At 37.9% G+C, this 14,719-nt stretch overlaps 1 protein-coding gene across 2 annotated transcripts in view; it reads left to right on the top strand.

Annotated features, from left to right (window-relative positions):
• The window catches only part of ttk (TTK protein kinase), a 62,009-nt gene extending 48,092 nt beyond the window's left edge, over positions 1-13,917 (top strand). For both annotated transcript variants that reach the window (XM_003215693.4, XM_062981398.1), the window contains 8 exons: positions 1,378-1,535; positions 1,649-1,800; positions 3,142-3,266; positions 4,101-4,175; positions 10,511-10,687; positions 12,420-12,510; positions 12,660-12,757; positions 13,318-13,917. In XM_003215693.4, coding sequence (XP_003215741.1) covers positions 1,378-1,535; positions 1,649-1,800; positions 3,142-3,266; positions 4,101-4,175; positions 10,511-10,687; positions 12,420-12,510; positions 12,660-12,757; positions 13,318-13,407 — 966 coding nt within the window. In that variant the 3' untranslated portion in view covers positions 13,408-13,917. The remainder of the gene's footprint in view (positions 1-1,377; positions 1,536-1,648; positions 1,801-3,141; positions 3,267-4,100; positions 4,176-10,510; positions 10,688-12,419; positions 12,511-12,659; positions 12,758-13,317) is intronic.
• The last annotated feature ends 802 nt before the right edge of the window (positions 13,918-14,719 follow it).

Below are 14,719 nucleotides of genomic sequence, written 5' to 3'. Positions count from 1 at the left end.
AACGACTGAGACCCGAAGCTGACGTCTCAAGAATCTCTGAGTGATAAATGAGTTTGATCTTATGCCAGAGTTAACTGCAACATGCTGTGTTTAGTAATGCTCTTTCTTAATCTAATGTTGAAATCAGAATGCAGGGATCCACATGTAAGGAAAGAAAAACCTGTTCTTCACTAGTTTTTAGATTCTGTTCTTTTTTAATGAATACATTTTCACTGAATGAGTCATTCTTAAACACTCACTGCACAAACCTGTGCATGTTTATTCAGAAGTCATTCCTTCTGAAGTTAATGGTCTTGCGTAGAATTAAAACCCGAGAAGTATATTGGGTAATTCTATGTATCATATTTTCCAAAATTATTCTGTTTTAAATAAATTATTTCCATATCTGTTAAAAAGAATTTAAAAGGGAGAATTAGGTAAGGGAATTTATCATTAAGACTATCCAGAATTATTATTTTTGGTGACATTGAAATCAAAGGCAAATAGCACACCTGATGTGAAGGCTATGTTTCTGACACCCATTATCTTCTTCCAAAAAGACTGAACTTGATGTATCATATTTGTTCACATGAAAAGGAATTCCCAATGAGTTTGGCCAAGAGATTTATTTTGAAGTGTTAATTATTGTGAACAGATCTGTTAAAAATACTGCTTTGTAGCTGAATAACTGTGGATGTTACATTTTTCTTTTTAAAGTTGTAATATTCTTCGCTCTTCTATCACTTCCAGAAAATGTATCTGAAAGATCTGTTAATTGCACCAACAATAAGTTATAATTCTCATAGATTGTTGTTCATTGGCTATCTTTCTTGAGATACATGTTCAAAATGTATTGATAACCTTTCTAAGCCAATGAGAAATGCACAAGATTCAGCCCATAATTATATTCATACATTTAATGCCATAACTATTGGAAGCAGATACAAGTAATCCAAAGAATCTGTATATTGTGACGTTCTTAATAATTCCAAACAAGCTATGTTGCTGTCAGAACAGGGACTATTGTCAGTAAATTCTGGGGAGCCTGTGACCTTCAAAATGGTATTGCTTTTCATTGAGTATCATGTTTGTGAATTTGCTTCAATATCTAAGAAGGGTAAAAGTTGAATCTGCAAAATATCCAGAAGGCCATGAGTTCCCAGTTCTACAGAATTATCATTTAACTTCAAATAACATGGAGCGCGCACATGTGTGTGTAATGTATTTTTTATGCTAGAGAGAGATCTACTTGTCTGGTTTAAGATATATATATGTAGTCCCTTGTGTTTATCTTTATTTCACACTTTAAAATCCATGAAAAATTTTGTGTTAATATCGGGAATGTATTTAAAAGCAAAGAAATATACAGTTTTTTTTTATTCTGTCCCCTTACCCCAGGTATTCCAAGTACTTGATGAAAAAAAGCAGCTTTATGCCATCAAATATGTGAATCTGGAAGAGGCTGATCAACAAACAATAGAAAGCTATAAAAATGAGATTGCACATTTAAATAAACTCCAGCAACACAGTGATAAGATCATTCGGCTTTATGACTAGTGAGTAAATTTTTACACAAATCCATCTGGCCACCATTTTGAATGAAATGAAATGTAAATTAGTTTTCTGACTATACATTCTATTATTCATTTTCCTAACATTCTTGTTATAGTGAAATTGGAGCAAAAAGTATCTATATGGTGTTGGAATGTGGAAATATTGATCTGAACAGCTGGCTTAAAAAGAAGAAGGCAATTAATCCATGGGAGCGGAAAAGTTATTGGAAAAATATGTTAGAAGCTGTCCATGCAATCCACCAACATGGTATCTTTTTAAACTGTTTGTATTGTTCTGCTTGAAAGAGTTCTAATTTACCCTTTCTTCAGCCTGGCTGCTCACAAGAATAACTCAGGAAGGATATTAACAACTATTGCACAGTCAGACAACAGTACATTTGTAGGACATTAAAAACATGGCAATAGAAGACTATAAAGGCAGATTAACTAAAACTTTTTGAACCTTGCGAAAAAGCAGTGTTTGGTTCTTTTTGGGGTTTTTTTGCAGAAAAGCATTGACCTTAAGTGAATGTATCTGGCCGAGGCATGACGAAGGCTTTTTCTCTCCTTAAGCACCAGTTAATTTAATTTGCCATATTTGGAAAAAGTCCTAGAAACATGCAATGTAGAGGACTCCCAATAATACTGTTTGTAATGGAAAGTGCAATCATTAGTGTGGCCAGTTCGGGGGCCTGGTTATCCTTGTTCTCTGGGCTTGTATGTCATTTCAACACATCTCTTAAACTGATTCTAGTACTGCAGTGCACCAGTCTACGCGCTTTTCTTTCTCATTATTTTCACAGTAACATAATAAAATTTATCAACAGTTGCATGGAATATTTATATAACTGATTAAGTTTCTCTTTCTCAGAAAACCTAAAGACTACAAAAACTGAAACTTAGCTGATACTGACACTTTCACCTTTCACATCCAGTGCCCACTGAGTTTTCTGCAAGAAGCTATCATGCCACTATTGTCAGAAATGCAACGGGAAAGGAAAGCAGGGAGGACTCTGTTTTATTTAAACAAAACCCCTGTAAAAAAACAGACATTGGGGGAAAGAAAAGTCCAAACGTATGTGATTGCCTTTGACTAGGAGAATGTTGAAGAGCTTAAAAAAAAACAAAAACAAAAAAACAATTATCACAGGAATAAAAAATGAGGTGAAATCTTACTAATAGAGACACGGGCAGCAAAACAAATACTACAGGATAGTTAACCCTTCCCTAGGCTATCTATCTGTATTTCTGGAGTTACACTTTCAAAATTTACCTGTTCCGACTTACAAATTCAAATTAAGAACAAACCTATCTTGTTCGTAACTTGGGGACTGCCGGTATATAGGATTATCATCATATATGAGCCTACAAATTTTGAGTGAAACAAGGGAGTCAGAAGACGCTAGACCAGAATATATAAGTCAAAGCTGGAAAACTTTTGCAGGTATCATATCAAGGCTGTAGAAAATCCTGAGTTTTAGCTACCAAGATTTGTACCAACAAGGATTTGGATTTTCCCCTATTCTTTTGTGTTAGTATGAGAATAACATAAAAATTGTTACTAGCAATTAAATTGTTTTATTTGGATTGATTACATTTTAATTTACAGGTATTGTTCATAGTGATCTCAAACCAGCAAATTTCCTTCTAGTGGACGGAATGTTAAAATTAATAGACTTTGGCATTGCAAACCAGATGCAGCCAGACGTGACTAGTATTGTTAAAGATTCACAGGTAAGTCCATTGCAGAATCTTTTATGTTAAGCAGCATTAGTAAAATAATGCAGTCGCTTTAAGTGAATTGGTAGGTATCAGCATTTTCATGATGCAAGAAGGGGGAAGACCTTTGTTGGAAATATCAAGAGGAGCCAAAAGAATTTTACATGTTTGAGACAATTTGTTTGCATTTGAGATACTTTGATTGCATTGAACAGATCTCTCAGATCCTTTAGTCACCCAGCAAGAGGATACACAGTAATCAACTGGTTGGAACTACAGGTGGGGCATCTGGCCAAAGCTCAGCATAAATAAGCAAGAGGGGATTCTTTCTAAGTCCCTGATGGGAGTCCCCTGTGACTTTCATTAGACTTTGTAAAATTGACAAGTTTGCATCCAGAGATGGATTCTTTGACACATGCGTCCTGCAGCAGATAGCATCTTTGTAGTAGTAGTTATGGAATGCTACTCACCCGAGGTGTTGACTGCTTGTATAGGTCCCAGTATAAGGGTTGCCTTCTCATAAGGCAGGAAAATGGTACATTGATACATATCATGAAGGTTCCTTTTCTGCAGCAATGGGGAAGGAATCTTTCCTGACTTTTGGTGGTAGTATTAGCATTGTTTTGTGCAGTTATTGACATTTGTTGCTTATGGCTGGATCTTGTTATCCATGACTGGGTGGAAGGTTGAGCTTTCTGTGTTAGGGTGATGAATTTTAATTGACAGTTTTTTGAAGCCTTGTCTGAAAGATGCACATGAATTACCTTACCACACTGCAAAAGAGGAACTATCATGGTACATGCCAATGTTTTGTTTAAATGTATTTAATCCTATGTTTAATACTTTTAGATTGGGACTCTAAATTATATGCCACCAGAGGCAATCAATTCATCCTGTGGAGAAAATAGCCAACCAAGATCAAAGGTAAATGTTCTCACTATGGTTGAAAAAGAAAAAAAATGGTCTGGATTTTACTGAGTAATTGTTCAAAATCAGAGGTAGGATTAGTTGGATTTCTTGGTGAAAATAAAGCAGTCAGAATGGCTAGGGTGGACTAGGGTGAAGGAGGGATGATAAGGTGAAGTGGGGGAGAAGAAGCAGCATCAGATATTGAAGCTGGGAGTGCCATATAGAACAAAGAGGTTCAATACAATGGGTTGCACAACTCTGAAGAAGTATGTAAAGGGGCTACCCCTCACTCTTTTGTACTCCAGGTGTTTTTTTTACAGAAACCTCTCTGGAAAGGGCATGGGACAGGGGATGATAAGAGATTGCAGTAAGAAACTGAAATGGGAGGAAGGCAGTTTGCAATGAAGGGGAGGAGATGCCAGTTTTATTCTGCAGACATTCTTGACTTGAGACACAGCCCAGTAAAATATGCAGAAAGAAAACTCTAGTGCAAGGTGACAGTATTACCCCCATTTAATATCATTACATACATATATTGTCAACAAAACAGAAACTCTTCAAACACAACTTTAACATTATTCTTATTTTCATAAAGCTATTCTATCTGTGATATGCTAGTGCAAAGATTGGCAGCCAGATTATTAACTGAGGCTAGCTTTAGGGAACATACTACGCTCCTATTAAAGCAACTCCACTGGCTGCCGACAAACTTCTGTGCCCAGTTCAAAGTGCAGGTTATTACCTATAAAGCCCTGTACACTTTGGGCCCAATCTATCTTCGTGATCGCATCTTTATGAACCAGTGTGGGCTCAGATCTGCTGGGGAGGCCCTTCCTTCTCTTGGTCCCATCTCTGTCCCAAGCGTGGTTGGTGGGGGCAAGAGAGAGGACCTTCTTGGTGGTGGCCCCCCAGCTATGGAATTCCCTCCCTAGAGAGATTAGGCTCGCCCCCATGCTTCAAGTTTTCTGGTCTAATCTGAAATCATGGTTTTTAAACAGGCTTTTGACCTTGATTAGAATTTTAGTGGTTAGACTCGAGGACTTAATAATTGCTTCACTCTGGCACTTTGGATTGATATTTAAAGACAACCATTTTCATTCGCAGGTACTGCTGTGTTTTATGGAATTTTAAATTTTATTATGTGACGTTTTTAGGTGAAAGTTTTGTGTAAATTTATGTTATTGTTTTATATGCTTATATAGTGTGTATTTTATGTGTGCAGCACTTTGGAGTGCTTTTGTGAGCTGCCCTAAGTCCCTTCAGAGAGATGGTGGTGGGATATAAATGATGATGATGATGATGATGATGATAACAACTTTATTTCTGTCCTGCCTGTCTCCCTGAGGGGATTCAGGGCTGTTTATAACAGAAAATTGGCAAACATTCAATGCCAGCATAACACAACAAACAGATCAAATCATAAACAATAAAATAAATAACACCAGGTGTACTTATAGAACAACTAAAAATAACAAAATTAGAAATTTAAATATATAAATCAAACATTTAGGATATGTTTACTCATAGATCTAATATTAGTAAACAGTTAAAACAGTGGTACAGACTAAGACAGATCAGTGGGTTATTCAGTCTGTAACACAAGGAAACAAGTCAAGAAATTGAAAGACAGATATGTTTCCTCACCAGTCCCAAGAAAGGAGAAAAAACAGCCTATAGTTTAGAAATCAATAGAGCCTTTGAGTCAAATGGGGAGCAATAGAGGTTCCAGAGGATCAATGGTTCCATGGAATCTACTCAGTTTTGTCTTTACTGTTCAAAAATCGAATGGAAGTATTGTTCGGTTTTGAATCTCAGACATATCTAAATAGTTTTGTGAGGTAGCTTGAGGCTCAAAATGGTTATGCTATACTTACTTACTTAGGCGATCCCTCGTAGTTCGAAGACTATTGTCTTCCATCTGTAGGGTCTTGGGGTGGGTTCTTAGGTGGCTGAAGAGACCTATTCTTGATCTGCATGTTCTCCTGCAGTAAAGACATCGGTTTCCAGGTGGAAGGCGGTCCCGGTCAGGATTGGCTTGATGGGTCTTCCTCTTGGCACGTTTCTCCCTTAAGCCCTCCATTCGTGCCTCTTCGAACTCCGCAGCACTGCTGGTCACAGCTGACCTCCAATTAGAGCGCTCAAGGGCCATGGCTTCCCAATTCTCAGTGTCTATGCCACAGTTTTTAAGGTTGGCTTTAAGCCCATCTTTAAATCTCTTTTCCTGCCCACCAACATTACGTTTCCCGTTCTTGAGTTCCGAGTAGAGTAACTGCTTTGGGAGACTGTGATCGGGCATTCGGATAACGTGGCCAGTCCAGCGGAGTTGATGGTGTAGGAGCATTGCTTCAATGCTGGTGGCCTTTGCTTCTTCCAGCACACTGACATTTGTCCGCCTGTCTTCCCAAGAGATTTGCAGGATTTTTCTGAGGCAACGCTGATAGAAACGCTTGAGTTGAGTGTAACGTCTGTAGACCATCCACATTTCGCAGGCGTAGAGCAGGGTTGGGAGGACAATGGCTTTATAAACAAACACCTTGGTATCTCTACGGATGTCCCAGTCATCAAACACTCTCTGCTTCATTCTGAAAAATGAATTCTGCTTCACTCTGCACTCGCAGAGCTCAGGCAATGTTGTATTTCCGTGTCGATGTTGACTTTTGTGGAGAGGTGGCTGCCAAGGTAGCGGAAATGGTCAACGCTTTCTAATTTGACACCATTAAGCTGCATTCCTGGCATTGCAGAGGGGTTAGCTGGTGCCTGTTGGAAGAGCACTTTGGTTTTCTTGATGTTCAGTGAGAGGCCGAGCTTCTTGTATGCTTCTGCAAAGGAGTTTAGAGTGGCTTGTAGGTCTTCTTCTAAGTGTGCACAGACTACGTTGTCATCGGCATATTGGAGTTCTATAATAGATGTTGTGGTGACCTTGGTTTTGGCTCTCCGTCTGCTGAGGTTAAATAGCTTTCCATCTGTCCGATAGATGATTTCCACTCCGGTGGGAAGTTTCCCATCAACAAGGTGAAGTATCATAGCGATGAAGATGGAAAATAAGGTAGGGGCAATAACACATCCCTGCTTGACACCTGATTCCACCTTAAATGGGTCACTTTGGGAGCCGTTGCTGTCCAAGACTGTTGCCATCATGTCATCATGGAGGAGCCGCAGGATGTTCACAAATTTGTCAGGGCACCCGTTTTTTTTGGAGGATGGTCCAGAGAGCGCTGCGATTCACTGTGTCAAATGCCTTTGCTAGGTCAATGAATGCCATGTACAGAGGTTGGTTTTGTTTCCTGCATTTTTCTTGGAGCTGTCGTGCAGTGAAGATCATGTCCACTGTTTCTCTGGAGGGACGGAAGCCATTCTGGGATTCTGGGAGGGTGTCTTCTGAGACAGGGAGAAAGCGGTTTGCAAGGATTCTTGTGAGGATTTTCCCAGCGGAGGTTAGAAGGGAGATACCGTGATAGTTCTTGAAAAGGGTGATGATGGTGGCATCCTTGAAGTCTGCTGGGATTTTCTCGGTCACCCGCACCTTTTCAATGAGCTGGTGGAGTTGTTATATCAGCTCAGGTTATGCTATAATAGATCAAAGAAAAATGAGAATGAGGTTAGATAGTCTTCATAAATCTCAGAGAGATTTATCTACATGTCTATTGACCTTTCAGACTGAAGGTTCTTGAGGTTTTCATGTCAGGGGACACATATTCAATTCAGAGTGTTGCCATTTTCTTTGGCTTCAATGCCAAGAGTCTTTTTAAAGATATTGGTTTCACAGATAATTGCATCTTCAAAAGGAAAAATTGTAAGAAATGCTCAAAGGACAACTTACATTTTTACCTGTTTTAAATCAATTACAACAAAAATGGAACCAAGGACCCCAATTAGCCACTTCTGGGTGCTCTTGATTCTGGCACCCAGAATCAAATAATTTTGAAAGAAATAATAGTAAGGACTGAGATAATATGACTTAATAGTTATGACTGAGATAATGAGACTGTTAATGGGACTAGTTCAGGGATGGGCAAACGAAGGCCTGTGGGCTGGATAAGGTCCTGTGGGCGCTTTCTTCCAATCCTCCTTTTTCCCTTGTCCTTTACGCATAAGGCTGTGGTGGCCCACAGCCATGGCCTAATGCCAAAATGACAGGGAGCCAGGAGAATCCCAGTGAGGAGAAACACACCTTCCTCTCCTCTTCTCTTGGCACAAGGGCAGGGTTGCTGTGCTGAGAGGAGAGGCCCAGCCTGGCGAGAAGGTGTGCAGCTTTTCAGGGCTTCTACCAGGTGTGCACCCTACTCTCATTCCTTCTTGGTACAGTGACCCAATTTTGTTGCTGTGCCGAGAAGAGAGTGGCTGAAAAAAAGCCCTTTGCGGGACTTCTACCAACCGCTCACCTTCCTCTCTTCTCAAGCCACACACAACCCTCTTCCACTACAACTGCCCCCCCCCCCCCCGCTGCCCTTTTCCAGGCTGCCCTACCCGCCCCTGCCTGGCCCAGCCCACGGCCCCGAGGCTCAAAAGTTTGCCCATGCCTGGATTAGTTCCCTGGAGAAGATTCCACTACAGATGTCTCCTGACACTATTAATACCTCACCAGATATCAGTTGACAGGAAAGCAGTCATAATGATCAGCTTGGAAGTTGGAGTGCCTTTGGTAATAGTAGACTAAATAAAAGTGACAACAGAGCCAGTTTGTTAAGTTATGACACTTAAGATAAGTAGTCGGTTTGAAACAGAAAGTACAACTAGCGGACAGACTGACTATACTATTTTTACATAAGGTTCAGAAGTACAAGTTTTGACAAAAAATATAATATTCGACCTTATGTTTTGAATCAAGTAGTTCTGCATTTGAGAACATAGATGAGAGTCAGATTTATCGTTTCAATGGGTAAAAAGACACTTAAATTCAATAACAGCCCTCCCAAGCCCTCCCTGAAAACAACAACAAAGAAACCAAGAAAAACAAGTGGAAGTTGTTTTCAGAATTTAAGTTAGTTAAATGAGGTCACAAAGAGTCGGAAACGACTGAACAAATAACAACAACAAAAAGCTTGATAATGAAACTGATGGAGAAGGGGAATAGGTCTTAATAATAATAATAATAATAATAAAACTTTATTTATACCCCGCCACCATCTCCCCAATGGCACAACTGAAAAAAATCTTGGATTCTCCATTCCAATTGGATTGCTCCTCCTGCCGTCCCAGAATGAACCTCATTCTGGGACAATTTCTCATTGCCTACTGAATTTCATAAACCTCAAGATTATTCAAGGAATGTTCAGTTGTATTCGTTCAGTCTCCTTGAACAATGGTTGCCTATGGAGAAGGGAGAGCAAATCTGTGGGAGTTTTCATCCTACCTTAAACCCAAAAATGCCTAGCACAGGTAGATTTATAGGACAGGTTGCTTGAGTGGGGAAGCTAATGCATAAGGTTACCTTTGAAAAAATAGGTTCTTCTAGATGGCAAGTTTCTCATCTAGCAAACAAATCCCCTAGGTAACATGACTTCTAAGGTGAAATGCAAAAACCTGATCAGTTCATTAGTCCTAAATATAAGCTCTAGTCAGACCATTTTAGAAGGCTGAATCTTTGAAATTCAGTAGTCTTCTCCTGACAGATTTTTAGCATAAGGATTACTAAACCACAATTGGGAATCATCATGGCACCCCAGAAAGAGTTTCACTTTAATGTACCTCCTAATGTAGTTGCTCAAGGCTATTTGTGATTAGTATCCTGTGGCTCTTGGAAAAAGTCCCAGTTGGCCTCTTGCAACTCATTTAGTTGATGTTTTGAAATTCTAATGCATATTCATTATGGCCACATTTAAAGGCCTGTGATTCAGAAATACTAAGAACAGAAATACTGCCGGAGTGGGTTCTGGCTAACACAACTAAATGGCTAGACTACTAGAATTACACAATTGTAAATGCACATGCTCTGGTATAACCAGTTTGTGGTTCATTCTCTGCAAGATATTGTGAAGGATTTTTTTTACTACCATCCTCTCATTTCCTTTCTGAGGCCTCTTTAGTACTTGAGGTTCCTAAACAGTTAATTGGATATTCATTGTTGTAAATGATTTGCCTTTAAAGCAATAATCTGATGAAATGTCATTTTCATTCTCACATGGTTGCGTATTTTTCAATGTGACCCAACTTGGGCACGTTACTTGTTCTCATAGATAATATCTGTAGCAACAGCATAGTCACAGAATGTTTAATTGATCAAGGTGCTTTCTTTATTGCTTACTGGTAATTTATTTTGTGCCACACCAGATAGATCACATTGATAACAGCAAGAACTTTAGAATTAAAGTGTTGATTAAAGTGGAGAAACTTTTTATTTGCCTTTTCAGATCAGTCCAAAAAGTGATGTCTGGTCTTTAGGCTGTATTTTATATTCTATGACCTATGGAAGAACTCCATTTCAACACATAACAAATCAAATCACAAAACTTCATGCCATAATTGATCCTAATTTTGAAATAGCTTTTCCTGATATTCCAGAAAAAGATCTCCAGGATGTCTTGAAGGTAACGTTTTAATCCCTTTCTGATATATCATTTATTTTGCTGAAAAATATGTTACATGACGTACAAAATCATTTTTTACTTTTTAATAATTTTGGTAAGAAAGTGCCATGAGCAGAAAGAAATTTATGGAAATGGATCTTTCCACCCTCCCATCATGTAGACTGACCTACATTTTCGTGTGACTTTCTGTGGATATCAATCCACTTCCTCATACATTGCTTGAGGAAGTGGATTGAGATCCATAAATGCTCATGCCAAATATAAACCAGTTAGGCTTCAAGGGAATGCTTAATTTCTTCATTTCATCCTCAGTTTTTAATTCTTCTATCAAATAGTCTAGTAGGACTAATTCTTTCAAGGATGGACCTACCTGCCATGCCCAATCTCCTCTGTCCTTTTTTGCATTTTAAAGGAAATTCCAAGGAAAAGGGAGAGAAGGAAATAAAGTTGCCCTAAGGCAGGTTACCGTTCCAACCAGGCAAGCCTTTTTTGTTTTGTTTTCTGACACCTTAGTGGAGAAGGAGGAGGAAGAGGGAGAAGCCACGATTGCACCCCCTTGTTATTGCAAGTGACAAAAGGGGTCCAAACTTTAGCTCTTGATATGGTTTGTAAATTCAGTCATTTTGAAGGTATGCCTGCAATAGACACAGTGGTTATAGGGATGGTGTCCTGAGGGTCTGGCTGCACCCAGCAGTTTCTTGAGAGTTCACATTGCAGATCACGTAGATGAAATCCCTATGAGCAGTTCCTTACATTAAAGTTGAACTATTCCAGTGCACGTAACTTCAGAAATGGAGCCCCAGTATTGAACAATCAATAGATGGAAGATTTCTCCATGATGTAGTTGTTCAGGGTTTACTACTAAAACTATGTTCTGAACTCAAAACTGTGTTCTGAACAACTAAAAAAATTCTAAAATAGATAACAATCCAAATGACTCAATTGCCCTTTCACTTTCAGTCCTATCACCAAATGTTTACTGGGTTCCATCAAAAAACATTGGCACATTATCAAAAATATACCAAGTTATCTAGAAGAGTTGCAGATTACATTTTTAAAAACCCAGATATTTTGGTAAATAACAATTTCAGGGAACAAAAACTAACCTCCATAAACATTTTGGTATATAGGGATTAGAATGATAGGTCTTATAATACACTTTGGAACGATAGGTATATATAATTATATAAGTAAGTGTTGTTTTTTTTAGTTTTAAACTTATATTTTTAAGTTTTAGATAGCCACTGAAGATGGTCATTAAAATATATATAGGCCAAAACATGTTGAGTTTTGTACAAAATGAAAGTAACCATGCATTGAGCTGTTAGGAGACATGTTTCCCTTTTTTCTTGTGCCTATGCTTACAGCAATTTTTCTTGGTTCAGATCATGATTACATTTATTCTTGTGTGACGGCAGCATACGTGAGGTCTATGTGCAAAAGAGTAAGAGTATCTTATTTTAATAAGTTGAGGTGCAATAATCCAAATTAAGCCAACTTTCTTGAAATAATGGCAATTGTATTTCACTTAATATGCCAACTGGGTCCCGTTGTGTGGAAGTTTAACTAATCCATTCCATTTTAAAATTGCTGATGAAGGGATTTTTGTTGTGGAGCATAGCTATAATCCCATGTAAAAAGTGAAATTACATTACCTGTAGTTATAATGTAGAAAATTTTGTAAGCTTTTGTTTTCAGATTTATTGCAAATTACTTTCCTTTTCCTCCTCAGCATTGTTTGGTAAGAAATCCTAAACAAAGAATATCAGTTGCTGAATTGTTGGTTCATCCTTATGTACAAATCCAAAGTAATTCAGAAACAGGTAACTTTATATTGCATCTTATTACTACCTTTTGTTTAATTTCATCATTTCTTTTATACCTTTTTTTTCTTCATTCATAGTCTTGATTTTTACAGTTTAGCATTAAACACTGTACTTCCTAAAAATAATCAGATTGTAAACTCTTTTAGGGCATTCAAGTACAAAAGGAACCACAGAGGAAATGAAACGTATTCTTGGTCATCTTATTGGCTTGAACTCTCCTAATTCCATTTCTAGGGCTGCTAGAGTAAGTAACATTTTAAACAGTAGCATTGCTTTCATAGCTGGATGTTTGAGAATACTTAGTGCTTCCAGGCAGTTTTAAAAAGAATGCACATATGAGACTGCTTTATGGTTTCAATCATAATCCAGAGGGAAAATAACCACTTTTCATTGTATTGCATATTGTTGAGTCAACAATATCTGGATATAAACAATAAGCAGAAGCCCAAAACTCTATTATTATAGGAACTTCTAATTTGCTCAAAGGAAGTAAGTTAAATGAAGAAGCACTTAATTACAGAGATTTCTTGTCACTTTTGGGCACATTTAATTTTTGTCTCTTAGTAAAATTGAGTTTAATCTTTACGATTGCAACAGGAATAAAAATCAAAGCAAATAATTGGTGTTATAATGAGAATTGGTTGGAATAATGAGACATAATGAATGTGAAGACATTTAGATAAATGTTTGTATCGGGGCCTTGTTTCATCTGCAGATGAAATCAGATGTGTTAAGTAAAGGTCCCATTCAAAAATAAAAGCTTGGAAGCGATTTGAAAGATATTTATATACTTTTTTATTTCAGACTTTATACGAGCAGTGCAGCAATGGTGAAGGCTTAGATGTGTCTGCTTTTGCAAGTTGTGATCATCAGAAAGCACGGAGTACCAAGTGATATGTGAACTTCATTTTCAGAATGCACTAATATCAAATGCTATTCTAGGCAAAGGTTGCCTTTTAAAATAAAGATCATCCTCACCATTTATTTTGCCATTAATTCTATCTCAGTCACATTGGCATCTAGGCTGGTTTTGTACGATCATATTAGAACATAAAAATCCTATTTCATAAATTCTTAAAAAATTGAAATGCTGAAGATTTTTCGTTGCAATCTACAAAGACTGAATGGGTTCTTTTCTTTTTCCATTGGGTATAGTCAGCATGTTTTTTTTTTTCAGATACCACTGATAGGGGCCACTTTGTAAGATAGTAACGTAATTTAACCACTTTTCGCTCATCTTTTGCTCTATGCCTCCTGCCATGGGAAATGTGACTTATAAATGGAACTGGGCATACCTATAAACAAGCAAACAAAAAAAGAATTCTGTAAATAAAATAAAGTGGTTTACAATGTGTTAATTTTCTCAACATTTTTTAAAAATAAAATTCAGAGCAATATCCTTCACATTAAGTGCTCTTTTATTTGGAAAAGTATAATAACAATCCTGTACTTGATAGTTTGTCTTTCAATGCTTCTAGTCCTGTGCATTGAATCCTTATTACTATCAAGATGAGAAAGGATGTTTCCCATCTATAAGATTTGAGTCCTGTTGGAACACATGACATTTCTCCAGTTTTGGAGTGAAGGCGCTTATTTTAGATACTTGAGGACAATCTTTATTACCTCCCCCCCCCCCCTGCAGTTTTCTGGTTACTGAGAAAAACTGGCTTTTAAAATGTATTTCCTGTTTCTAGAGCCACCCAGCCCCTCCCCCTGTCATGCCTGGCATCTGGACATCAGTTTATAGAGCTGGTTCTCTCTATGATTTTCCAACTAGTCCCCATAGTTGAAAGTGTAGTTAGATTGTAGGGGAAGAAAAGGGGTTTGTAGGAAATAAAAGGAGCAAAATCTGGGATTTTATGGGTGCACCATAATATTCTATACCCATAACACAATAGCCCTGGCTCTTATTTCCCAGAGAAATCCCTCATTCATTAATTTCACATCATGGTAGTATTTTTTTTTTGACCCAGTGGCATCAAGCCTTGCCTTATTCATACCACCAAGGAGCCATTTTTTCACTCCTTCCCCAACCTTGAAATGACCCACCCTTGAAACCACCCACTGATCATCCTGGTTGTAAGTGATGAGTTTGTTTCTTGCAATTCTTATTGAACTTCTTCTTTTTTAAAAAAACTCTTTGCAAAACTATAAATGCAGAGAGCCCCAAGGTAGCATGTGGAAATCCAAATCTCATCATTTGGGA

The sequence above is a fragment of the Anolis carolinensis genome, chromosome 1 (assembly GCF_035594765.1).
Source record: "Anolis carolinensis isolate JA03-04 chromosome 1, rAnoCar3.1.pri, whole genome shotgun sequence".
NCBI classification, from domain to species: Eukaryota; Metazoa; Chordata; class Lepidosauria; order Squamata; family Dactyloidae; genus Anolis; species Anolis carolinensis.
This window is presented reverse-complemented; position numbering and strand designations above follow the sequence as displayed.